Source organism: Colletotrichum truncatum (genome assembly GCF_014235925.2).
Source record: "Colletotrichum truncatum strain CMES1059 chromosome Unknown Contig_0009, whole genome shotgun sequence".
Classification (NCBI taxonomy): Eukaryota; Fungi; Ascomycota; class Sordariomycetes; order Glomerellales; family Glomerellaceae; genus Colletotrichum; species Colletotrichum truncatum.
This window is the reverse complement of record NW_027222406.1, coordinates 75508-101540: the sequence shown is the minus strand read 5'-3', so window position 1 is coordinate 101540 and position 26033 is coordinate 75508. Positions and strand designations below refer to the sequence as shown.

The following is a 26033-nucleotide window of genomic DNA, read 5'->3' as shown; positions in this document are numbered from 1 at the left end:
ATAATAAGCGGGGATCCGATGAAAAAAAAGGGTGCCCTAATGCAAACCACAGAATGAAACTTCGAGTCCACTGGGTCAAAAAACATTTTGGGATTCCTTTTTTTCGACCTCTGAACGACATCCGACGACAACCAGCCAGCTAACCGACCAGCCAGCCAACGTCCCAGCATTCACAATGGCCCCTAAGGACTCGAAGAAAGGTACTTGACTATTTGAACAACACCAATCCGCACAGCCCAAAATGCTTTCAACTCGATAAATCTGTCGTCAACGGCAACGGGGCCATCTCCCCGAGCATCATGCTGCAGCAGATTTTGCGAGTTCTTTGATAATAAAGAGCGATTGCTGATGCGACATCTCATATAGGCGGTGCCTCCAAGGCGCCTAAGGGCTCCAAGAAAGCCAACGCTGCTGCCAAGGCTGCCCTGAAGGGTGTAAGTACAAACCCATTCCATGATGGAAGGAGACGGACGAGTTGGCTCTTGCCTTCTCGACTGATCAATTTCTCAACCTATCTGCGAGGTTTCGAGTCGGAAGAATGGCACAGGCTAAACACATCTACAGGCCAACTCCCACAAGAAGACCAAGGTCCGCTACACGACCTCCTTCCACCGTCCCAAGACCCTCGTCGTCTCCCGCGCCCCCAAGTACCCGCGCAAGTCCATCCCCCACGAGCCCCGCCTCGATGAGCACAAGATTGTCATCCACCCTCTCAACACTGAGAGCGCCATGAAGAAGATCGAGGAGAACAACACCCTCGTCTTCATCGTCGACGTCAAGTCCAACAAGGCCCAGATCAAGCAGGCCCTCAAGAAGCTCTACGACATTGACACCGTCAAGATCAACACCCTGATCCGGTAAGGCAACCTCGAACCACTTTGGTGTGGATTCCCAAAAGAAGATGGTGGATAGAAGTGCTGACAAGTACATATTAGCCCTGACGGCTCCAAGAAGGCCTACGCTCGCCTCACCCCTGACGTCGATGCCCTCGACATCGCCGCCACTAAGCTGGCTCTCGTTTAAGCATTAAAAAGACGGGAATGGATATGAAAATAAAAATCAATTCGGGTTCATTGACTGCAAAGGCATTGGCATGGGCGTCTCAAGGTTGTTGATTAGAATCCCTAGGGTGGCATCCCCGGGGCACCAATCGATCCCCCCGGTACTCAATCAAGCTGGGGTACCAAGACCGTGTTTAGTCTCAAATATGCACTCAAACGCGGAAACCTCGCTTTTGCTTCGTGACATGTCCTGTAATTCTGACGTGCTTGTATAGTTGTTACAAACAGTGACATAACGTAGTTTTACATAGCTAGTACACAGGAGGACCGCTGTATAAACCGTCCTCCACCATAATCCAACAACTCTGCAACCTGACTACTCGTTTGCTGCTAAGAACCCCCGATCCAAACGAACAAAATAAGGAAATTTCTACCCGGAGCGCATGTTGTTCAGGTGCTTCATGGTCAGAAAATTCACATCCAGGAAGCGGTCCACGCAGTTTGCCAGGCACGACTCCTCGCCCTTGTCCAATTTCAAGTTGCGGATCGAGCCGCTGACACACTTCTTCCAGCAAATTTCCGTAAGGGCGTGGGTTTCTATCAGAAAACATATATTAGCTCCCCATTAACCAGAGTTTGCTGCCCATTGTTGTTCCCTCTTCTTTTCACGACGCCAGGGGACTAACGTGTCTGAATCTGGGATCTCTGCTGCTCGTTGGCGAGGAACTGACGAAGCTCTGCCTTATCTTGATCGTTGAGCTTGTCGAGATCTGAGTTCGCGAGGGCTTGCTTTGAGGAGTCCATTGCTTCTGTGACTATGCGTTGTAATCGTTACGAAATGTAGGCAGGTTAAGAGAAGATCGCAATTGGAATTTCGAGCGTTTTGCGACCAGTGTTTAGGTCGTGATCGTTGGACTCGATGATATGTTCGTGAGAGAATGGGTTCTCAAGGCGGAAATCGTCGAAGTGATGGTGGTTAGCTTCTGCTTGCTCAAGTCTTTTCCAGCTTTTTCCATGTCTCCACTCTTAATTGGTAGCTGAGCCCGCTCGTGCGCTTCCTCGCCCCACCAAGCCAACTGGGCAGTCTGCACACTGAACAGTCTAAGACTTGTTGGTGTCAAGACAGGATTGAGATAAGAATTCTTACGACCTCAACCCACCTTTGGCAAAGTTGAAACACTATGGCTACAAGAGCAATCAATTTTTGAGCATCCCTTCAATCGAAGTAAATTTTTAAATATGTTTACTTCTTTTTAAAAAAAATAAAAAAAAACGCAGCACTAAAACCCATAATCACACAGGTCATCACGGCGGATTGTATAGCCAAAATACCATTACTATCTACATAGTCCATTTAGAGTTGGCTCTACCCTACTCCAGTAATGCATGCTCCAAAAGGTTGGCATGGCATTTCACTGCGAGGCTCTCGAGCCTGGAATACAACAATCAGATGTACTTGTACCTGCGGGCCAAAGCCAAGCTCACAATACAGAAAAAGATTAAGCTGCTCAGAATAGTGAAGAATGGGATGAGACTTCCATTGTCCGCGAACGGAACCGTAACGTTCATTCCGAATAAACCGCTGACAAGGTTCAGCGGTACAAGAATCGAGGCCAGGAAGGTGATCTTGCTCAGTACCAGGTTTGTGTGTGTGCCTTGGGAGATGCTGTTTATGGAAAGCTGTGCCAAGTAGTTACTGTGCGAGCGTGAGAGGATCTTCTCAAAGTGGCCCAGATTGGTCACCATAGTAACAACGTGGTCTTGAATGTCACCAAGATAGAGGCCGATGTCCATGCGAGGAGTGACCTTGTAGTTCTCGTTGCAGCGCTTGGTAAAACCTCGAAGAACATCAGCCTTGCCACCAAGAAGGCGCATCAGGGCCATGGTGTTCTTGCGCACGCGGCCAATAGACCGAAGAAACGCGTTGGAGTCATCCTCTCGAGCGACGAAAACGCCATCCTCGATAGCGTCTGCCTCCAGCTCGATCTCACGAATCACTGGTGCAAAGCAATCCACAATGTCATCGCTATTAACCGGCATTAGCAAAGGCAATCACAGTTGAGGAAACAAAGCCACTTACATGAGAGCGTAGCAGACCCAATCGCTACTGAGTGCAACATAATCCTTCAGCAAAGCAATACGCTTCCGTACATGCGACGCATGCGCATTGGGTTCAAAGCTGAAGCTAAGAGTTCCTTCACGGAAGACAACGACATAAATGTTGAAGGGCTCGTACTCAACGCCGTCATCTTCCTCGACTGCGTGGAAAGATCGAAAGCTTGCAAAGTAGTACGAGGGGAAAAGCTCAATCTTCTCACGTGCTTCCTGAGTAGTGACATCCTCGATGGTAAGCGGATGAACACCGAACGCCTTGCAGATAGCCGTGACCTCCTCCTTCGTGGGGTTGTTGACGTTCAGCCACCAAACACCATCCGATTCATCTGCGGGCAGTGCAAAGAGACCACGAAGATCCTCGCCAGGCAGGACAAGGTCACCAAGTTCTGCAGCGTGGATTGTTGACTCCCAGGCTGAAGAGAAGAAACTGAAGCGGTTGGGATCCACAGGTTGTTGTGATGGCGCAGGCTTGGTCTTGGGCTCCTCGATAGCCGGCTCCTTCTCGGGGGGTTCCTGTCCTGTCGAGGTGTCCGAGGGCATGTCGAGAATGTCTCCATCAACAGTGTGTAGCTGCAGCTGAGGCTGTGCCAATTCGGACGTCTGAGGTCTGAGGTCCGGGAATGCACGGAGAGAGTCCCGACGGCTGACAGTTCTTGAAGCCCGATCTGACTGAATAAAGTTCTCAAGATAGTCAAAATCGATGTATAGCTGGTCTTTGCGTTGGCCATCCTGAAGCGGAAAACAAACGTCTTCCTCGGCAGACTGGTTGGTAGCCAGACTCGCACCGTCGTCCACAGTATGAGGGCGGCTGCGGTGACTGCGACGACTGCTGATGGAGACAGCCCGATGAAGCTCCTCCTCGCCGTTCCTTTCAGCCTTGGATTCTGAAATGGACATGCCGCGCTCGCGTCGGCGAGCCTCGGCAAAGGCCTTGACCGAGTTCGGCGGCGATACCGACCGCTGGTCGGTTATAGTTTCAACAGTCGGTCGGCGAACACGGCGCGCAGTGGGCGACATATCTCCCCCCTCTTCATCCATGACTGCCTCCTCAAAGTCCCTAACCCGAATGCTAGACGACGGTTCGCCCAGAGCCGACTCCGGGCCTAGCAATCGAGCTCCATAGAGCGTGTCAAACGTGCCTCGACGGGGGCGCTCCGGATGAGGAGTCACCGCCACCTGGTGACGATGGTCATCGAGCTCAGGGATAGGCGTCTTGAAGCTGCGCTCAGAACTGGTTTCCTCGTGGTCCGACATGGTGCCAGTTGCTGACAAGAACGTTTGCGGTACTTCAAATAATAGAGACCGATTGAACGGCCAGGTATTCAATAGAAAACACCGTTAGGGAGAACAGTGAGATATAAAACTCAGTTCTCTTCAAGTGCCTCCACAAACCCTCCAATCAGATGGCGATACCCATAACTAATACGTTGTGAACGTACGATGTAGACCGGAGTCGATTGCACCCCGCGCAGCCGCGGCGCGCTGTGCGCTGAGCAAATAGTAGACTTCCAGGGCAGGCAGCGTCGAAGTCGACTCCGAGAGCTGCAGGTTTGTGCTGGATATGCCAGCAATCAGGCGCTGCGGTGATATCGAGAGTGATACCCCAAAATGATGTATTTCGGCAGAAAACAAAAACCCAGTTAAGGAGGCTTTTTGTTCACTCCGCTATAGACCCAGAATCCAGGACCTTGGAGTGAACGGGAGGGGGTTGTATCGTCAGCTGCGAGTGAAGCCAACTTGGTGGTGTTGATTGAACAAGAAGTGTAAGGTTGGGTCTTACGACCTATGGAAGTATAAACTGAGAGCAAAGAATCAAGCAAACGTCAATCCGATAGAAGCCAGAGTACCAAAGCGCCCTGACGGCGGTAAAAGAAACAAAAGACTGGTTGGTCCAAAGGTTCGGAGGGATATGATGGACCTCAAGACCCACGAGGCGTAGCTGGTTGTTGTTGTCGGGAGACGTAAACCCTAGGATGTAGGATGCGGGATCTGCCGTCGCCCGGAAGCAGGAGGTCGTTCGTCAGAGTTTTGGGGGACGTGGTTTGGTCTAATGACGGCTGCTAGTTTCTGCAAAGCAAAAAATAAGAAAGTCGCCAAGTCAGCACGAAGTAGTCGTTGCGGTTTGAGCGTGTCCTGAAATGGTCTGTCAAGATTTTTAGTGCTGGAGGTGAAAGAGAGAGACGAGGCAATAAATGGGAGGAGAGGATTCCTGGTTGTCATAAAAATTCCGAGCCAGGGAGGCGCCCGGGAGCCGAAAGGGACTTTTATTTTTATTTAATTTTTATTTAATTTTCCTTTTTGCCTTCAGATCATCTGGTCCAACTCAGTCATTGTTGTCTGTCATCCGGTACGTACCAGGTGGGCTGGGCTGAGGACAGTGTAAATGCGGACAGTTCGCTTGCATTATTCTAACTATACACTGGGCTGTGTTGAATGGGTTATGAGAGAGCCAAGGGTCGAGACTGGCGTCCGTGCTTGCATGTGCCTTGGAACTGGCATACCTGTTTACAAGAAGCTCCGGCACTTACCTAAACCAGCTCTGTTGATCACCTCAGAACATCAGACATCATAATCGGACACACATCTACGGCCCGACACATTGCACTTGTTACTTGGCGAAAAGGCTTGCGACGCGTACCTATCGACCGGACCTTTCCGTTGCCACAAGACGAACAGCTAACGAGATCCGCACCGTCCTTACATCAACTCAGTTCCCAACCCGTGATTGTAGTCACAATGGCCGATCAAGTCCTCGACCAGGTTCGCGATCTTGCTGAAGGCCAGATTGTGAGTATCCCACACAACTGAGCTCGCCTTTTCCAGGACCATATACCCTCACAACGCAATGCGGCCTGACGTACTGACAGCGGCTGTTCTACAGGATTTCCAAGGCCAAAAACTAGCCGACCTTCTGGCTACCCTTGTCCTCTCAGCATCCGGAGTAAGTTCCTGAAGTCTGCAAAATGATCCTGTGTGCTTACTTCATCGTCAATCACCAGGCCCTCGCCTTCATCATTGGCTATCTTCTCCAAGATATAAAACTGGCCGTTTACATTGGTCTTGCCGGAACCGCTTTCACGTTCCTCCTCGTTGTACCTCCATGGCCCTTCTACAAGCAGCACCCTGTGAAGTGGCTGGAACCCGGGTCTGGGACAAGCAATGTGGCTACAATAGAAAAGTCGGGATAGGGATAGTGAAGCTTATTATGCCAAGAGCTCAGCATTCAGTATGTCCTATGGTACCGCGGTCTGCTCCTGTGCCCATATGCTAGGTTCAAACTGCCCTGTCGCATGAACCAGCTTCGTGCAAACACCCTCCATCCATCCGGAGTGCTATTTCGCTGGATCAAGTCGCTTGTGCACAGTTGCACTGTGCCAGGTCTTGTTTAGGGTCTTGTTCGTCCATGTCTTCCACTCCTTCAACGGCCGTATTTCTGGAATTCCCAGTCGCGATTGTCCAATGGGCACACTTGTCGGGCCTTGAGCCAACGCGAAATACAGTGGAAGTGGAAGGCGTGCTAAAAGTAAAAAAAAAAAGTAAACAGTTTAGTATGATGTAGATATGTGCTTGGGAAAGAACATACGTTGCAAATTCCCCAAGCGACGGTGCACTCTTCGCTGGTGGCAGACGCCTGGTTCGCTTGACATTCGATGCCTAGGTATTGTCAGTATGCATAAGATGAATATGCGAGCTTGAAATGTTGGAGTCTGGCTTACAGAGGTCCATGATGTGGTTTCTGCAGATGGCACAGTTGTCAACGACAATGTCCCACGCCCACAGGGCAACGGCGTTCCACTAGAGGCACTTTTGTAAGCTCGCACAAGACTAGCAAAGGATAGCGTGCTCACCTTCTTGACCTCGAAGCGTTTCTTGCCGTCGGCTGCTTTGGTCTCTACTTCAGTTGTCTTTTTGGCGATGGTGCCGGGAGCGTCCGTCATATCCACGTCGGCCATGATAGCAGTTGGATCGAGCGGCGGGGTTCGGAGGACGTGGGAAATAAAACTGCGCTGCGATACAGGGAATCAGAGAGTTGGGGAGTTCAATAGTAACCTGTCGATGTGAGATTTGTAGGATATGGACGTCGGCAAGAAGAAGAATTCTCCGTGTGATCTGTTTGATTGTAGGCAGGAAGTCAGCCTTGATCTAGGTCAAAGAGGTGGCGGAACTGGGGTTTGTCTTGGGTACCTAAGCCTTGACGTTCCGGGTTGGTGGGTGCCAGGCTAGCAGGTAGGTGTTGCAGACAGGAAAGAACTGGCTGAGACAGAAAACTGTGTGGCTAAAATACAGCCTAGAGACTTACCCTTCTTTTATGGCTCCAGCCCGAAGTTTGGTTCCTCTTTACACACCTGACGTCGACGGTGATGTAGGCAGAACACAGACGGATGGAGGCGAGGCTGCTGTTGGTGCACCACTACTGATGGAAGGTAACTCAGTTACGTGGAGGGGGGTGCTTATTGGTACGAGGCGGGCATAGGGCCATAATTGGATTAGGTCGTTGCTTATAGCCTGCTGTGGAGCAGGCAGGAACGGTACGGGCAGCCGAATTGTATAGGCTTGAAATCGGAATTAGCGGGGCAACAGATGCTGGCAACAGGGCAACTAAATCAACGGGAGCGCAAGGGATGTGAGATCACACTCGCGGCACACATACACTCTATGCATGCAGGCCTGCCCTTGGTGCTTGCCATTCAGCTTGGTGATTTTCTCGATTCAGTCCAGCAAGTATCTACCCCAGATGTTGGGCAGGGAGATATAGGAACGCCATGGTGGAATAATTACAAATCGGAGTGCAGATGCCTTGGAAGCATTTGAGCTTCACCCGTACCTTATTTGCGGCTTGAGTGGTTTCCCTTCGGCGCAGCTCAGATTGCGCGCGACCTTCTGATCGCAGGTACCTTCGTCTGTTGCACATTCTATCTAGCTTTTGCAGACGATCCACACGTTCCCGCTGGATTATTTTCCTTACATTAGGCATATCGCATTGGTGCCTATTTCCTGATGGATGCTCTTTACTCAAAGCTGAACGTCGACACTTCCAACACAATGTGTAACGGTAATTCAAGGTTGAATTCTGCATTCTTTTGGGACTTGATGTTTCTTCCCCTCAGAGCAATGACGCAGTGCTTCAGAATCCTTAGAGGAAGCGATTCTGGCCACGGATATGTTGCTCCCACCTGGAGGCAAGGATGGCGAAGGAGAGACAACAAAGTGGAAATACAGTAACAGAATGCATGCCGATTGGTGCAAAGCTGTCACAGCGGGCCTTATCAGATAAGAGGGCAGTGACGCTCCTTGAGGGAGGGAGGATGGAAGGGGCAATGCTGGGAAAGGGGAGGGTTGGGATGGCATGCCACTGCCTGGCCTTGCTTGACGTGCCCAACCTTGGCACCACCCCAAACAGGGTTACTTAAGCCCCTCTCCCCTCTTTCGTCGCACGCTACTGTATCGTCTCCCCGACTCCGTCGCCTCAGCGTCACCCTACTTGACTCTTCAGTCCATTACTGTTTGCGCGGCACCATGAGCAGAGACTACTCACTCGCTTTTCCTGCATCAGACACCAACTTCCATACTTCGCTTTCCCCGAATCCGCCTCCTCAAACAGATCATCCCCCCGGCGCTTGAAATTTTCGACATAGGGATACGCAATCCCAATTGGCACACCGAAAAACAAGTATACCTATATACAACAATCTTGGCGTGTCGACATTCGCAGCCTTGCAATCAGCCCCGACCGATCCTGCCCTGTCTTATCATACCATACCTACCGTTTCTTAGGTACTTCGTTCTGGCGAAACGATCCTATTATTCTTAATCAGTGGATCATACCTGGCCTTCGACCATTTGACCGGCCCGAGGCGAACCCGCAATATCTGACTGGTACACCATTCTGCTGTTGCCCAGACACCAATATGCAAGAGACGACAAACCAAACAAAGCCTACACCCACCCGTCGCCGACATGGCCGAAATGGCGGCGGTAAAGCTGCAGGGCAGAAGATGTATGCCTCCGAAAACGACATGGCGAACGTTCCGAACCTGGGCTACGAACAGTTCGGTCATCCTCATACTCCGCAGAAGTCATACTCAGGCTCTCCTGACCCACAGTCGGTCATGAGTAACCAGAACAGCTCCAAGCAGCGCTCTCGCAACAAGCCTCGAGTCAAAAACTCCAACCCCATAGCCTCCCCGGACAACGGTCGGCATGACCGCCGCTCGACTCCCCAAAGCATCCCCGCGAACAATAAGCCTAGCTCATCTACCGCATTCGCTGGCGCAACCTTTCATGCCTCTCCTGCCCCGTCCGCCTTGCCCATGCCCAGCTTTTATTCCAAGGCAGTCCCCGAATCCCCTGGAGGCCGAGGTACCAGACAAGAAGTTCAACAACAACCATCACCTCCAGCAACGGATTATGAAGCTCCAACACCTCGCCATTCGTCAAATGCACCTGTGGCCCGCGAGTCGCCGCTTGATGCCATGTTCAGAGCTGACAGAGCTGAGAAGGAAAAGGCACGGTGGGTGAGCTCTCTCCACTCATCGGCACGGCCGCATGGTTCAGTTTCACCACCCGTTCCTTCGTCCAATGACAACAATAGCCCCTTCGTCGGGAAACCTCACAACACTCATCCGGGGCATCGCATGCCCATCCATCGATCATCCAGTGGCATTTCCTCGGCAGAACTTGACGGCTTCTCTGGTAAGCCTCTCGGCCCAGCCTTTTCTACTCCTTATCAAGACCGCATTCGAGCTGCTCGCGCCGTTCCCAGCCTGGCATCAGCGAACCCGATGGGATCGCAGGACTCCCCATCTGAAGACCGTTCCGAGGCTTTAAAGAAGTACTTGTTCGGGGGCAAGGGCTCGGCACCATCCCCTCAGTCTACACCTTCGAGGTCTTCAGCCCCGTACACCGACAACGGCGCCATTGGAAACAAGCCTCATGGTGAAGAAGGTCGGTCTTCTGATCTGCGTGCTATGGAAGATAATCTTCGTCGCATTCTTAAACTTGATTCTCCACTAGCGGCTGCCAAGTCGAGCGAGCGGCCATTATACTCATAATCAGCCAACTCACTCGCAATGGGTCGTCAGTTCGCTGCAACGCCTGATACACCAGCTTACTGAGTGCCTGGTTCAGTTTGATCGTATTGCAAGGCAAATGTAACCGCCGACACGGGTAAACTAGCATGGATTAGGAGTTTACATCGTTTCTAGCTGATGATTTGATTTTGTTGTTGGGTGTCTAGGGGTGTAGGATGCGGCGGGGGGGCAAATGCTTTTCATGCCGACGTCAGGAGTCCAACTTGATACCCGGAAGCGACATTGATATTTTTCTTCAGTTAGGGCAATCTCAAATTCCTTTCCAAATAGTTTAGCGTCTCTTACTCACACCCACGTCCATGTGCTTTGGCTTATGTTGTTCCTATGTTGTTTCCCGCTCAATATTCTGCTCCCATATCCTCTGCTCCTCCAAATTTGATTTGAGCTGCTAAAGATGCGAATACTTGGGTAGGTCACTTTATCAACGTCGCCAAATTGACTATTGTATGGCTTGCTAACCGTGAAAACAGACTGCAGCAATGTCATCCATGTAATCCAGCTTTCGGACGTTCTGCCTCCTTCTAGCTACCCTCGCAGCACGTTCAGGGCAAGTAGGTCCAGGGCCCGTGGTGAGGGCCGACAATACATTCATGCTACTTTCCCCCGAGTATTCTCGGCCTGGGCATAGGGTGAATCGATGTTCGAGAAGCCCTCCTTTTCACTTTGGCAGGAATGGTTGTTGGTTGTGTACCGGGCCTGAGTCTCGTCGATTTTCCTCTGCAGATGACTCGGTAGCTGGTAATGCCAGGTATAGTAGTTTGGCAAGACTTTACGGGCTGCGTAATTTCTCAGTGTTCATACTGGCGTCATGCATAATAAGGTGCTTCGAAGGGGGCCTTTCCTTGAACCAACACCATTTAATCATGTTTGAATCCTAGCTTGGGCCTATCACCAGCATTCAATTTTCAACTATTTTTATCCATATACGAAATGCCTCCTATCGGCGTTTTTACCATGATGCCGTCGACATGTTTTCCGGCTCTAAGGTCTGTCAAACTTTGCCAATATTGCCTTCGGCTTGAAACCGTCATGATCACCTGAAAATATACAGAACTAGTAATCTGTGGACTTAAATCAACGAGCAACTGTCCTGAAGAATATCTGGTTCTGTCCAGAACGCCAGTCCTAGTATATGATAACGTTATATGCGCTTTACTTGGAAGCCCTCACAACCGCTGGTTGTGTATTGCGGAAAGTAAAGCAGCGTAAGCTACCGCTCGATATCGGAGTGATGGTGCAAGTTTTTATTCCTTCTTTTTTCGCTTTCCTTTTGTTGAAAAGTAATGTCAGCCAGGCAATTAAATTTCTTGTCTATTATGTCAATAAAAATAACCAGAAGCTGGTCGCACGATGCTGGAGGCGGATTATACTACATTCGTACTTAACATACATACATGTTATACTGAAATAGGCGTCTAAATTTCCAAGAAGTGCCCGCCTAGAAAACTCTGTTGGGAGTACAAGCTCTAACAACAACGCCTGTGGCCTTAGGCTAGCATTCGCACGTTAAGTATAGCCGAGAAGACATGCTTGAAGATCCAAGTGGGTGGTCATCTATAGCAAGGTCTCAGCGAGTAGTTGTGGCCTTATATCTCTTCATTGCACAATAGAGCCCCTAATCTGCCGCTTTTTAGGCTTTGGTACTCCTGCATACTACCAAAAGCAACATATTAACCATGTAATCGAGACTCGAATTTGAATGGAAAACCTTTTAGTGAGAGTTAGTGTGATAGAAACAACTCCTATTGCTCCAACCCGTTCTCGCCTAGAACTGCGTGTTGGCTTGAAGTTGCTTCTTTCAAATGCCTTCTTATTTTATAAGAATCGCCGATAATCAGAGAGAAAGCTTAGTGTAGCTTAATTTGTATTTCATGCATACGTAGTGTGGATTAATTGTTATTGGAGACTGCAAAACGGATCGCTTCATATTTGTATCGGAGTCAATCGAACAACATCATGCCCTTCCGAAAGCCAAACCCCACATCCTATTCACCTATATCTGAGCTTCCTGCCGCAATTGAAACATCTTGTCTTTCTCGAGAGGGAGAAAGGGGGAGAGGGGTGATTGATTGGTGATTCGGATGAGAATGTTTTCGCGGAGGATATAAGTCGTTAATAGCCTCAACCATTTTAACGGTAGCGTTTTGCGAGAAAGCCTCGAAGACCAAGTCACGAGTTCATGTGTAACATGGGTGATTATAAAAAAATACATAGTAGTGGATCTGGCATTGCAGTTGAATCAAAGAACAAGGTCAGCATCAACTAGTTGATTTGCATGGTGTTGAGCCAGTCACCTATGCATCTAAGCAGAGATGCATATATTGATGATTGCGAAAGGCGGTCACGCGATGTCACGTGACAGCGCGACAAGCAAGAGCACCCTCTGCGTGTTGTCTATGTGATGGACGTTACACAATGTCTGTTGTTGCCTTTTGTATCACTGTTTGTATGCCAGACAGCTCTCTTATATTTAGAACTAAGTCTAGAACTCACCAAAGATAATTTCAGTACCTGCCAATTCCATACAGAGTACTTCTACCGCCAACGAAGCAATCATATCGCAGCCAAGTGCGACTATGGCGTCGAGTAACGATCGCTTGCGTTCTGTATCATCTGGCGCGGAAGATGATCCAGATCTGGCACTGGCAATTGCATTATCTCTGCAGACAGACACCAATCCTGCAAACGGGGAGTTAGAGGCTGCGTCGACGTCAACAAGACCTTTGAGCCAGACATCCAAGCCAACCCCTGGCGCCTCGTTTGGTGCTTTAATCCTTGACAGACAGAAAATGGAGGAGGAGCGTCTTGCGAGAGCAAAGAAGCGCTCAGCATCTCAAGCCGGGCTTTATGAGCAGACTGAAAAGTCAAAGACGCAACGCGTTAGAGCTCTTGACGGCCACGAAAGCAACACCACCGAATCTATGCAGCCCAATATATCCGAGGAAGCAGCAAGTACTCCCGTGCTTCCCTTTCCAAAGGGGGTGTTTAAGCGGACTTGGGCCTTGGGCTATCCAAGAACAGGTGACGATATCAAGGTCGAGGAGGTATTGCAAAAAGAGAAACTACAATTAGCCGTTCTCTCATCTTTCCAATGGGATGAGGAATGGCTTCTCTCTAAAATTGATTGTACACGCACCAAGATGATTCTGGTAGCCTATGCAGCAAATGACGCCGAGGTATGGGTATCGAATGCGATCAAACTACAGTTCATTTCCATTAGCCCCAGTGACAGCACTTTGCTAACTTCCAATTCAACAGAAACAAGCAATCCGATCAAATGTGCCAACCGGGCGTATAAGATTCTGCTTTCCGCCAATGCATGGCGGGTATATGCATTCCAAGTTGCAGATCTTAAAGTATGAAGGGTAAGGATGCATCATTCTTTGATCTGGCTACAGGTACTGACTGTATACCAGTTATCTCCGAATTGTGATCCCGTCTGGGAATTTAGTCCCGTATGACTGGGGTGAGACGGGTGTTCTAGAAAATGTTTGCCAAATTTCTCCATTTAACAACTACCGTGCAAATCGACTAACACCTGTAGATGGTCTTTATCATTGATTTACCCCGGCTTGAGAAAATGAAGCAAACCACACTACCAACAGGGACGCTGTTTGGAAACGAGCTACGTCGATTCCTGCGAGCTCTTGGCCTTGAGGAAAAACTCGTCCAGAGTCTTGACAATTACGACTTTTCTGAGACCTTCCGTTATGGATTTGTCCATTCCATGTGAGCTGCGCAATTACAATTCGCACACCTTGGCATCAGCGTTGACAACTGACCTCAATTTGCAGTTCCGGGAGCCATACTAATGAATCTTGGCGGCACACAGGCCAGTCTACCTGTCCACCCCTTGAACGCGAGGACTTCATGTTCGTGGCGAGTCAAACAAAATCTGATGCTTCTAATTAGGCTACTGCGGACTAGGAAGCACTGTTCGCAGCCTGGGGTTGGCAACCGAGAGTGCCGTGGAGGTAGACTACGTGGTACGTACGCGGTCTGTTGGCTGAGCAATTTGCCCAGCTTTTGGCGGGCGGCTTCCAAGGGGGCCTTGCTAAACAATTTGTCATCAGGCCTCTTCTCTGGGTTCGCTGAATCATGGTTATTTGATAGCCATCTACAATGCCTGTCAAGGTAAGTGTGGCTGTACCCAAAGTTGTGCCTGAAGTGTGATCAGCCTACTGATGCATCATGATGGTCCTTTACAGGTGATTCAGGCATGAAAGAGTACGAATCCAGGCAGCATAAACCGACAAAAAGCAACGCCAGACAGGCAAGCCTGGTGAGTTTTAAAACGGCCAACATTGAGCCGGTCGATCTACAGCGTTATTTTCGTATCTATTTCCCGACTGAAAAGACAGTTTTGAGAAGCCGGGGCGGTAAATCTGTGAGTTATGCCGCGGCCGGGATCGCCGGAGCGCCGGTCGATCCTGTTGTTTAAACGTCCTTGTGTTGGCAAATCGCTAATTTCATGTTATTACATACACAGGCTGCTGGCACTATTTGCATTCAAGAGAAGTGGTGGAAATCATCGACCTTCCCCCGAGAATTACTGCGAGATTGTGAGAGCGCCCGAACTGGTCTTTTGCTGCATAGCAAAGCCATATTTGTCCGGGAGCGAGCCCACGACGGAGCAGTCTGGGCCTACGTTGGAAGTGCAAACCTGTCAGAGAGCGCATGGTAAGTCGTCAGGAACATTCGTGATTGGCAGTGGTGACGGTAGCGGCCCACGCCGTAGTGGTAAGGGCAGGCGGGAGGGGTAGAGGAAGAACCGGTGTCTGAGGAGAGACGTGACGAAACGACGTGGATCGACCATAAGGCTGACCGAAATTGGGTTTTAGGGGCCGGTTGGTGAAGGACCGGGACACGGGAACAGCCAAGCTCAACTGTCGCAATTGGGAATGCGGTGTGTTGGTTGCAGTGGGCAAGGACGCGGGCATCGCGGCCACTTCGACACGGGGGCCAGCCGAACAAGCCGCACAGGCGCGGGCGCGGGCGCAGAAGCAGATGCAAAAGGGGTGTGACGTGGAGGAGAGCAAGGAAAAGCAAGCAAGTAAGGCGGAGTCGCAGTTTCTGCAGCAGCAGCAAGATGACGAGGACGAATCAGCAAGTCTTGCTGGGGCATTTGGAGCAACAATGCCCATCCCTATGAAAGTGCCGGCGGGGAGCTACACGTCAGGTGAATCGGCAGCCAGCCGGCCTTGGTTTTTCATGAAGGCCGATTGATCAGGGATACAGACGGGAGAAGGATGGGGAGACAAGAGGGAGGGGTATGATTTGTTTGTGACCCCCCCTCGCATTGGCCCGACCAAGATAGCAGCAAAACGTACGAGCGGGCGGGAGAGAGAGCGATTGGCGAAAGAATGAGCGAAAGAGGGACATGGATCTTCACGGATGACATGGCGTCGTCTCAACATGGAGCATGCCCCGGTTCGGCCGGGCTAATTAGCCCTCCGATGGCAGTACCAATCCAGCCGTACCCAGTGAAAATAAGGAAAAAGGGCTGTACGCCGTTGTTTAGCGTATGTCAATGAAGTGATCTGTCTGCAGTTGTATTATCATCGCCCCCAGGTACCATGGGCCAGTGAATATCGGTATGTCGGTGGGAATCGTATGGAGCATGGTATGCATGCATTGGCAACCGTTGGCGGGCTATGAAAATTGACACCAATGTCGAGGTACCCGCTAGCCAAGTAAGTATATTATCAGGTTGCAAGTCTGTACGGCACTCGGCACTACATGGACTAGCCGGAAGACGAGACGCACATTTGAGTATTCCACGATACCGAAGGTGTGGTGGCCCACATGCCGGGCGAATCCGGTGGACCGGGTATGGGTAGCACTGATCAGGGTATACTGGGTGACTACGCCGCAGTGAACCAAGGTCTCTTCAAAATGGCAGTGGAGGGAGAAGGGGGTCCAGCCAGGGTAGGTCAATATGGGTGCAAATAGATGTGCGTAGGGGTGGCGGACGGGATGATGGGAATGTGACCGTTGATTGCCCAAAGGGCGGAGGCTCCCTTGTTCCGGCTGGAACAGCCACTGGGTAGAAGTCGATTGCAAGTCCACCGCGGCTAGATCTAACAACGTTGAGCTAATTTATGGCGATGATGGCACGGTAAGGGTTTGCCCGTGGGTTCCAGCGATGAAGACGGTAATTGCTGGTCCGCCACGCAGTGATGTGCGACGCGTGAAACAGGCAAATGGGTTTGCTGGGGAGGGGGGACGATTCAACCGTTTATCCCCCTGGTCTGTGGCTCGCCAGCTGCCGAACAGCAGAGAACATAGACGTAAGCAGACTGGACCAGGTGGGCAGTTGCTCGGACGTAACAATGCCCTGAAAGACCTTCACGGACGCTAATCTTTTTTTTTGCTGTTTCTCTCGTTTTGCCCTGTCTTGTCCAGGGCGCTGTCTGGTGGCCAGGCGGTGGTGGTTCTGGGCTGTGGTCCTGAAGCTGTTTGGGTATGCGGTGTAGTGCAGATACACTACAACCGCTTGGAAGCTTGGCAAGTCGGGGTCCTAGTCCAGTTGGGCTGCTAGCGCGAACTCCAGATTGTGAGATCGCAGGTTTGATTCTTTTTCCGTGGGTTTTTCTTCATGGGCAGGGCCCTCCCCAGTGGCTGGACGCAGACCCCCTGAGGACATGACCCACAAGCGTATCCACTACAGGTCAGAATGGCAAATGGGCGGCGGAGCAGTGGAATGAGATACATTGTACAATGCATGGGGGATCCTGATCGGCACTGAGGGGCCCAACCAGGGCCCCTCTGGTCTAGGTTCGTCTAGCGTAGGTAGTCGAGGAGGAGATGGATGCTTCGCTGCCCACCCACTCTGGCGACAAGGAAAGAAGGGCCCATCCTCATAAAGCGGCTCAAAGAAACTGTGGCCAGTTTATCGGGCCTTCGACAACCATGTAAGGAGAATCTTGCTCGAAGGGGCCGCGATGAGTAACATCATTGTTTTTAGGGCTTGCACTCACCACTCGGTTGCTGGATCTGCAGCGGTGTTTCTGTCGGCAAAATGGATACTAACGTTCTGGAAGCGGGATAGGTAGGCACACCGACCACCTTTTTCTCTGCCCTGCATTTTTCTTTATTTTTTATCACGCCGCCAATTCTGATGGGTCTCATGTGGGGTGACACAGATCCTTACCGTCTTCGGCTTGCTAGGTTGAGGCTGTGATGCACTGCGGGCGGGTTGAGAGGTGGGGCAACGGCACTCTTTTGGATTCCAACGGCGAGCTGATTGGATGATTTCACTGGCTGGCGCGACAGGACGATCGGTTGGGTATGGACACATAAAGGATGTAGTTTGATGTGAGTGGGCAAAGAGAGAGTATGAGCATATGAGATGAGCCAGCCAACTTGATTCGATTCGAGTTGAATCGAGTAGAGTGGGATTTGAAGCGCTGCGCAGCTCAATGTACATACATGCTAAGAGGCGGGAGCCAACACTTGCGCGGGCCTGCCAGGGCCGCACCTTCGTAGTTTCTGCGCCTCTGCACGGCGTCATGATGGTTGACGTTTAGCGTACCTTTCCAAAACACAGATTGGAGTTTCCTGCATGTACACTAGAAGCGCAAGGTACACGATGGAGCCGTAGCGGCTAGCGCGACCGCCTGTTGCGACTCTGCCGTACGCGATTTTAGCGCCACCGCCTGAGCTGTCTGGAAACCTGAGGCCAAACGATACACCAACTTCATCGTACTTTACCCTTCCACCTTCCAGAGGGAGAGAAGATGTGATGGTGGGTACGGATAAGGTGCGGCAGAGTGGGAAAAAGAAAATTGAAAAATAATAGACAAGTACGTACATTTTACGCTCTTGGCCGATGGTCCGTCCATATTGAGAGGGTGGGGCCAGGCCTGCAGACCTGTCCGCTCGGGCAGACAACTATTAAAGACAAAGAACGGAGCCGGGGACTTTTGTCGGATATCTAATTACATGCACCCCGCCAATTGCTACACGGCAATTTCTGCGCAACAATATCCCCGGCAAGAACCATGTTCATGCTGCTAATACTGGAGTAGCAAGGAAAGTGTCACTGACAGATTATCAGATGGGGAGAAGGATGAGTACGTATTATGGGGAAGAGCTGTGCTGGGATTGACATTGGACTTTGCCAGCCTGCCAGGTGGCTGTAATAACCACCGGCGCCGGCTTCGGGCCCAAGGGAGTGGTCGAGCTCTGCTTCCTGACCAGGGGGGTTTCAACATCACTCAAAGAAAACGTATGCAATCTAAAGATAGTACATCACGTGCGCAACCATGTCGGGTAAGCGTCCTGAGTCTGCAAAGGAGAGGAATGAATGTGAGGCTGTTGTAGCCGTCATTAATGGCCGGGTCGCCAATGTTACCCTATTTGTCCATCAGCGTCCCCGACAGAAGTGGCCCAATGCCCTGATGTCAAGTAGACAGGTAAGGGGGGTCCGCAAGTCAATCAAGCTAGGCTTAAGCATCGACGATAGTGAGCCATCAAGTGGCGCCTTCTCCAATACGCCGTAGTTACACTAAGCATCATCGTACCATTTCCACATATGTAGCGGCCCCAGCTGCCCCAAGCGCCCCAAGTGCCTCAATTGGCAGGCGAACAAGCGACATGGCCAAATGTGGCTTGGCCCTTGGCATATCTCTTCGTCGCCATGGGCGCCGTCATCGCCTCTTGTTGCAATCAAGCATTGGGTTTTGCTTCGCCGCGTCAATATTGCCAAGGTCGCTTGCGCGGCACCGCACGGCATCGTTTTGTTGGACGAGCCAAGCATTTTCAATCCCGGAACGACGGGGTCGGAGCGCAATACGTGGCCGCGGGGTGCAAGATGTGATGGAGCCTATGGCTTGGCCGTGGTCATTCGGCGCCGGCGGCTGTACCGGCAGGAGCCATCCGGCATGCCGGCGGGCAGATACTACAGTCCGTCCGGGAGACGTGGAGGCGGCAGGAGCTGGAAAAGAGGGTAGCGTGTACAAGGTAGCGGACGGGCCAAACAAGCAAAGGAGGGCCTACCAGTTTGTTGCTTCTTCACAGAGGTAACTAACTGACAGTGGTGTATGCGCGACGATGGGATTTGGGCTGCTTGTTGTCCCACAACCGTTGCTGCCGCCCGCTACCTTCGCCGCCATTGCGGTGGTGTGCCAAGCTCTGACCAGTGCTTGGCGATTGATTTTACTACCACCACTACTACTGCCACTACAGCAACAACAACATCAATTATTTACTACTACTACTACTACTATTACCATCACTACTACGTAGTATAGCGCTGCGGGAGCGGCGGCGATGATTGCTGCTGCTGCCTACTCTTGCGGGCGGGAGCTGGGATCAAGGGACTTCTCACAATGTGCAGGTGATCAGTCTCTCAGGGAAATGACATGGGATCCCATCGGGTGACTGCAGACTTGGTCAGCGGGGGGCACCCTCATCGCCAGGATTCTTATTCCCTCCTCTGATGTGTGATTGTCGTTGGGCTGTTCCTTGGTTGAACCCCGGCTTTCGTGACATGCTCTGGGGCTTGGCCCGAGCTGGCTTACGGCGACGGCATTATCGAGACGGGAAGGTTGGAGAAAAAGAGGACGAGAAACAGGGGAATGCACAAGCAGGGGATGCTTCTGGCCAAGAGCTGACGAACGCGGAGAACAAGGCGCGGCTATGTTACGCGCTATTCATCGATCGATATGGAACGTTGCGATAATTCCAGCGAGGGCATTTGAGGCGCAACACTGAGGTAACTCGCGATCTGCACGTCTGTCTGGGTAGCGGCTAGCAGGAATCTGACATGTTGGGGTCATGCGCCGACGCACCGTACCGCACCGCTCGGCAGCGTGGCGGCGCTCCGGGCAGATGTTCATACATCTCTGGGGGCCGGCGGCACAGGGTGGGCCGTGACAGGCTCTTGGGACACTGGAGACACCTGCGAAAAGAATGGGGCGCAACAGAGGAAATTCCAAAAAGCTGTGAGGGAAGGAGAATAGGGTCGTTTGCCAATGCAAGTGAAGTGGGGCCGACCCGTTGCCGGGTCACACGGGGCGGTTCTTGTCTGGGAGGGTGGTGGCACAGAGCCCAGGGAAGTGAGGTGAGAAGAAGACACTAAGTGTGGCCGGTGCGCGCTTTCCCTACCTACGTCTCTAATGACTTGCTCGCTGGGAGAGAGGGCAAACTGAAGCAGCAGCACACCTCCTTCCCCTCCTCCTACTCCTCCCAACTCCTCCCCCCTCTTTCCCGTTCAACGGGAACCCAATGAGAGCACGGCCGTGCGCCGGATCTGGCTCCTTCTCTGCGCCGCACTTACACTTGTGCGCTGCAGACACATTTGGCTCTAAAGATACTCCCGTCAGCAGGTGCGACATTGGAAGGCTTAACATGACAACACTGCATGCTAGCATACAAATGCACTCCCGCACTGATGCCGGCGGTTCTTGTTGCTCCTTACCCTACCTACCGTTTTGAATACCGCAGTCACGAACCGGTATGGTATTTAGTACCGATAGTCCCATACGGTTGCTTCCCCGGTTTTCTCCTTATGGTCTCGGCCAACGATAATGAGGGTGCTTAGAGCTCGCCTCGGTTCACTTGCGCCTAGCCCTTTTCTTCATCACACCACGTACTACGTAGTAGTATGGTTGACATAGTAAGGGGATGGGGAAGAAAAGTGGGCGGACAGGCAGTGACAACGTGGTCAGTCGAGTCAAGTCGGTTGCAGATGGGATGGGTTGCACCGCAGGAATCATCGGAAACATCAACATACCCATTCATCGTGACAGGACCTGGCCAAGAGTTCTCGGGGAACGATGCGATGCACGAGGCAAGACGCCGCGGCGGGGATAGCGCTCCACTGGCAAGGCCACGAGACGCCTGCTCAACGGGGAGCGGGGAGCGGGGAGCCAGCGAGCGGGCGCAGTGTCAACTCAACCAAGGTGGGCAACATGAGGCTGGTTGAAGTGAAATAGACATGCAGGGGGGGAGGGGTTGGAGGCACGGGGGCGTCGGAGACCAGGGGACATGGGGTTTCTCGCTCTCGTTAATTTTGCCGTCCGTCTGGTCGCTCGTTTTGCTCCAAGTTCATCAATGGTGGGTGTAAAAATAATGAAGCAAGCATCGATCGACCGCTACTGATCATCAATGCCCGTCTCGTTCTCTCAATCTGCCCCATCATCTAGACCCGAAAGTCCCTTCAACCCCATTGTGCCCCATTCTTGGTCCCTGTCTCTCAGCTAAAGCCCCTCGCTTGTCAGTCTGTCTTGCTCTCTCAAGCCCGTGACGAGTGTCAGATTTCGCAAATGTCAATATTGGACGGAACGTTTGAACGTGTAATCCCTTTCGGTTCAGTAAGCGGATCCATGATGCTTGGGCCACTCAAAGCGACCTGAGCCATTTGTCTTTCTTCTTTCATTCATTGCCCTTGTTGCGATGCGATCGCATCGCGGAGCCCCGCGGAGTGCGGGAACTCCGCGTCCGTCTTGGGTCATGGCTGTTTCTCCCATTACTCACTTTAGTTTCTCATTGATGGACATGTTCTGTTCGCATTGATAGCCGTCTGTTCGTTAAAGGGTCTCACCACGAGGCCGGCCGAGGACGGACGACAAGGCGGATTACCAAACAATTGTGCTCGGGCCTTTTGGGTCTCACCAGGCATCTTGACACCACCACAAACCACAAAATACGAATAGACATGAAAATAAAATAAAGACAAAAATCAGGCCATCCTTCCGCAGGGTGGACAAAGCTACACGCCTTGCCTCACACACTAGTCAACTTTTGTATGATATGCGCGAGACGCCCGCACCTGGGAACACATTTAGTGAGTTGGGTATGGGGAGAGTAAAGGCACCATGACATGAAAATTAAAATAGCATCTCCACGGGTCGCGAATGAGTGGTGAATTTCATCGGCGCGTGCAACAGCCAATTTGGGAACAATGCTTACTGTCGTCCCTTGTGCACATTGGCCAGCCAGAGCCAAGGTGCCGGCCTCATCAACTTGCACCATGTAGCGTCGTGGCCATGGCATTGAATGCCAATACCAGCTTACCGGTTTGGTGCATATGCAGTTACTCAGAGTCATCTTACCCAATGAATCGGCAATGGGAGAGGGGTACGGGGGAGTTGAAGATGGTGCCCGAAAAAACCGAGACTGCGCTCAGAAGCCGGTGCCATCATCAGTAGTGAAATGCAGGGCAGTGCCGTCTCGGCAGTCCAGGCACGCTTCCGGTAGGTTGGGACTTAAGGCGATTGGTGGTCTGCTACCCCTTGCTCTCTCGCTTGCTTAATTGCTAGAGCTGGCTACAATGTCATGTGGTATCGCCGATGGCTGATGATGGCCCATGGACTATGTTCACGAAAACTAGAGTTCGGCCGGCCGAGAGGCAACAATATGCAGGCAATGGAACTCCTGGTGATCGAGCTGACCCGGTTCAATAATTGATCGTGGTATTTGCGGACAACGAGTCTGTGCAGGCCACGGACAGTAGGGTTCCTTGTGTATGCCAGGTTGCTGGTTCTGCTCGTTGTCTTGGATGCCCGCCATTAAGATCGATGGAGGGAGGGGAGCAACGAAGTGGCCGAGAAGACCTGGGCCGGTCCTGGCTGCGTCCATGGGAGACAGGGTACCGGGTTAATTAGCCAGACCACTGACTCTGGCTCCCGCTCCCGCTCTCGCGCTGACATTGTTGTCTGCTGTGTAAATTTGCCCCCTTTTTGCCTTTCGAGAAAACTGGGGCACCAAGTGAGGGAAGAAACGGGGAAAGGCGACGTTTGCTGCCTGGGCGTGTGAGACCATCAAGTCAAGGATCGACATGATGGAGAAATTCGATTTTGGGTCGTCGATGCATGTGCGATCATCGTGCCTCATTTGACCTCATGGCAGGATCATGAGTATCGTCACATACTCTCCTTTGTTTTGCCACTTCTTGCATTTTCGATTTGGGAATATCCTTCTCCTTCTCTCTCCCTCAGTTGGGATGAGACAAAGTGAGAATTGGGGGTGTTGGGAGGGAACAGCTTTGTTAATGCAACCAGCGCGCAGGAACATGACCATGAATGCCGACGTCCTAGTTGGTTTTAATTCGAGTCTGCCGATTTCCCCCTTTACACGTGCTTTTGGACGAGGTCTAAGGTGAAGGGAATGACGGTTTATTGTTGGTGTCAAGTTTCAGATCTGCCAACATCAAACAAGGCGCCGCCTGTCGATAATGATGCCCCTCGTGATAGGATGTGACCAAGACACCAAGAGGCTTAGACACAACTGAGGCCCAAAGCTATGCCCGAAAGCCCTCCAATGAGCTAGGCATTAAGGCATCAAAGCGACCATTACCTAATGTAGCGATCCCACCCCTCTTCTTTCCCCAAGAGGAATTTTTGGAGGGGGAAAGAGGTGGAGAAGACCACATTTGTTAAAGAAAAAAACAAAAAAAAAAAAACAAAGGAGAGACTTCAATGGCAAGCACCTATACGTAGTCACTGCTCGTGGCATTTGTACACTAGATACTCTTGTCCAGATATCCGTGCCAACAAACACCGGTCATTGTGGAACTAGTTAGCCAACCACCAACAGTTCCCAGTTCTCAGTTCCCGAAACTTCAAACCCGAGGATGCGCCTTAACCTTTTCTGACAGGTATTCGCGCCCGCTCCATTGTCTGTGCACCCGCATCTCAACAATGATAACGAAGCAACTCCGACAACGGCCTTTGCATACCTGGATGCCCAATTTTTCAGCACCAAAAGCCTGGATGAAGACTCTGCTGCTACGTGATGTATGGGCAAACCTTGGGGTATCTTCGCCAGCAAATCTGAGCAAGGAACGGGGGTTGTGTTAGCTTGAGAATCGCAAATTTGTCCCTCAACGTGGCCCTGCTCACCCGTTTGCAAACTTCATGTGAGAGTAAAAACTGGTGTTCGTTTCCGCATCGATGTATCCCTGTACAGCATCTGTTGATTCTTGTATACGTATACGCATCCACGCATCTCGTCAAGGCATCCCTCCTGGCTGACACACATGAACACATGTGCGCACACACCATTATGGCGCATCACTGCCACAGGCATTGCTGTAGCCTTGGCGCGTTGGCTTCGACCTTCCTCGGATTTTTTTTTTTTTTTTTTTTTGCACCCAGGTCCAGGTTCTTTTCTCGCAGTGAAATGCCCAGGTCCTTGCATGGCTTGCACGCCAGGCCTCTGTACCTAGAAATGGCAAGTCCAAGGAGAAAGCTCAGGGCCTCCAATAATGTGCTGGTTGAAATTGCACCTGCAATGTCGCATGCCGTGCACTATTTGTTCGTGGCTGGAAGGTATTGGTTCACAATTGAAAAATATTGCAAAGCGGATGCCTAATTACACTGAGCTCGCTCGCTTGCCATGGATGCCTTGGCCAATTTTGAGCTCGCTCGTACTTGAGTGGGAGAAAGGTCTATTGCCGTTTGACAGTATTTCTCCCGTCTGTTACTGCTGCGTTTTCTGCCACCCGAGTAATGATTTTCCTTTTCATCAGATGAGTTTAGTCAATTTTTGAGATGCAATAAAATTTCGGCCATACTCAGACTGTCGTGGATAGTCTTGCCGCAACTCTGAGGAGATGTTTGGATGCCATTGGAAAAAGGGGGGGATGTGCTCTTCTTCCAAACAGATATGTAAGCATGACCCTGGAGCGCCCAAGTTTCGTGCCAAGCGAACGTGTTGGCCAACCTAAGTTTCTAGGCATGCTCCCTAGGCACACAGGAGAGGTTCAAGGCACATGCGCTTTTCTCTCCAGGCTCTGCCATGTTGGGCCATGCCATTGACTTTTCGGCGACCGTGGGCATTGGCCGTTGTGCAGAACGGTCGCCGTTGCACTGAGTTGTGTCTGCTGTACGAACATACAACTTAGCAGATGCACAAATTTACTCATTACATGCCGGCAATACCCAGCGATGCATGTACACCTATCTCTGCACACCCTAACCGCATCTTGCCATACCTGGTACCTGGTCGCGCCGCACCATCCTGTTCTATATGTCGCCCTACATTGCCGTTAAGGTTAATTCCGCTGGATGAATTGCCGGGTTTTTCTTCGAGCTAAATTCAGAGTAGCTGGTGAAGCGAGAACTTGCAGCACATCCCATCATCTCGTCATATTTCAGATGGTTCGGCTGTGTGAGCAAAAGCTCAGGTTTCCTTACGATGGCGATGCGACGATTCAAGAGTCACAGGCATCCAGGCACCAAAACCCATTGGCGTTTACCTTTGGTATGCATACACCCAAGTCAACCTGACCTTTATCAATCACAATTGCAGGTCACCAAGAGGTACGAGTTGTAATGATGTTCGTGTGTTGCAAGAGTCGTCGGTTCCATTATGCACCCTTTGCTGGGTGTGTTGATCGCTGACAGCTATGAAGTTCTCCACCCCACCTAACATGCCTCTGAGACAAGAAAGCCAATGGCTGCAGGCATCATGCTATGTGTGCCCATATGCATGTCATGTTGATGTCTCTATCCTCTGGGAGAGAGCGACGACGACTGAACTAGAAGGGGAAAAAAACTACTAGGCCGCAGTTGCCGAGCGGCAACAGGGACACGACCATGGAAAAGGAGACCCTGACCAGCAGAGTGAGCAGTGAGGGGCACGCGATTTGGAAGAAAGGTAACATAAACAGGAAAAAAAAAAAAAGAGCACTTAATTACTACGTAGTCGAAGAGAAACATTCAGTGGATGGTGAATGCCAAGTTGATGGGCCCAGACCCACGCCTCATATCCCACTCCCAGTTGCGACCACAAAACATTATGCTCAAGAGACCTCTCAGAATCGACTCCAATGAGCCCCCACCCCCTCCCCCAAGCGACTATAAACACACCCTCCGGT

At 51.3% G+C, this 26033-nt stretch overlaps 7 protein-coding genes across 7 annotated transcripts; 4 read left to right on the top strand and 3 right to left on the bottom strand.

Annotated features, from left to right (window-relative positions):
• Positions 1-175: 175 nt before the first annotated feature.
• On the top strand, positions 176-1023 carry CTRU02_212568 (60S ribosomal protein uL23; the record flags this gene model as incomplete). Its single annotated transcript, XM_036723601.1, has 4 exons — positions 176-200; positions 367-434; positions 565-857; positions 936-1023. The coding sequence occupies 4 exons, from the start codon at positions 176-178 to the stop codon at positions 1021-1023; spliced, it is 474 nt and encodes a 157-aa protein (XP_036584877.1).
• A 408-nt stretch (positions 1024-1431) lies between these two features.
• Positions 1432-1805, bottom strand: CTRU02_212567 (mitochondrial import inner membrane translocase subunit; the record flags this gene model as incomplete). Its single annotated transcript, XM_036723602.1, has 2 exons — positions 1432-1598; positions 1688-1805. The coding sequence occupies 2 exons, from the start codon at positions 1803-1805 to the stop codon at positions 1432-1434; spliced, it is 285 nt and encodes a 94-aa protein (XP_036584878.1).
• A 642-nt stretch (positions 1806-2447) lies between these two features.
• CTRU02_212566 (CorA-like Mg2+ transporter) lies at positions 2448-4370 on the bottom strand (the record flags this gene model as incomplete). Its single annotated transcript, XM_036723603.1, has 2 exons — positions 2448-3027; positions 3082-4370. 2 exons carry the CDS (start codon positions 4368-4370, stop codon positions 2448-2450), a joined length of 1869 nt encoding a protein of 622 aa, XP_036584879.1.
• Positions 4371-5852: 1482 nt separating this feature from the next.
• CTRU02_212565 (microsomal signal peptidase 12kDa subunit) lies at positions 5853-6304 on the top strand (the record flags this gene model as incomplete). The annotated part of the gene is made up of 3 exons (XM_036723604.1): positions 5853-5903; positions 5998-6057; positions 6116-6304. 3 exons carry the CDS (start codon positions 5853-5855, stop codon positions 6302-6304), a joined length of 300 nt encoding a protein of 99 aa, XP_036584880.1.
• Positions 6305-6534: 230 nt separating this feature from the next.
• CTRU02_212564 (RING-box protein 1) lies at positions 6535-7069 on the bottom strand (the record flags this gene model as incomplete). Its single annotated transcript, XM_036723605.1, has 4 exons — positions 6535-6633; positions 6700-6770; positions 6833-6911; positions 6965-7069. 4 exons carry the CDS (start codon positions 7067-7069, stop codon positions 6535-6537), a joined length of 354 nt encoding a protein of 117 aa, XP_036584881.1.
• Positions 7070-9025: 1956 nt separating this feature from the next.
• Positions 9026-10168, top strand: CTRU02_212563 (uncharacterized protein; the record flags this gene model as incomplete). Its single annotated transcript, XM_036723606.1, has 1 exon — positions 9026-10168. One exon carries the CDS (start codon positions 9026-9028, stop codon positions 10166-10168), a length of 1143 nt encoding a protein of 380 aa, XP_036584882.1.
• Positions 10169-12783: 2615 nt separating this feature from the next.
• On the top strand, positions 12784-15433 carry CTRU02_212562 (tyrosyl-dna phosphodiesterase domain-containing protein; the record flags this gene model as incomplete). Its single annotated transcript, XM_070205871.1, has 11 exons — positions 12784-13383; positions 13466-13572; positions 13624-13696; positions 13752-13936; positions 14002-14051; positions 14117-14193; positions 14281-14341; positions 14416-14594; positions 14697-14887; positions 15049-15256; positions 15284-15433. 11 exons carry the CDS (start codon positions 12784-12786, stop codon positions 15431-15433), a joined length of 1881 nt encoding a protein of 626 aa, XP_070060264.1.
• Between the last annotated feature and the right edge of the window lie 10600 nt (positions 15434-26033).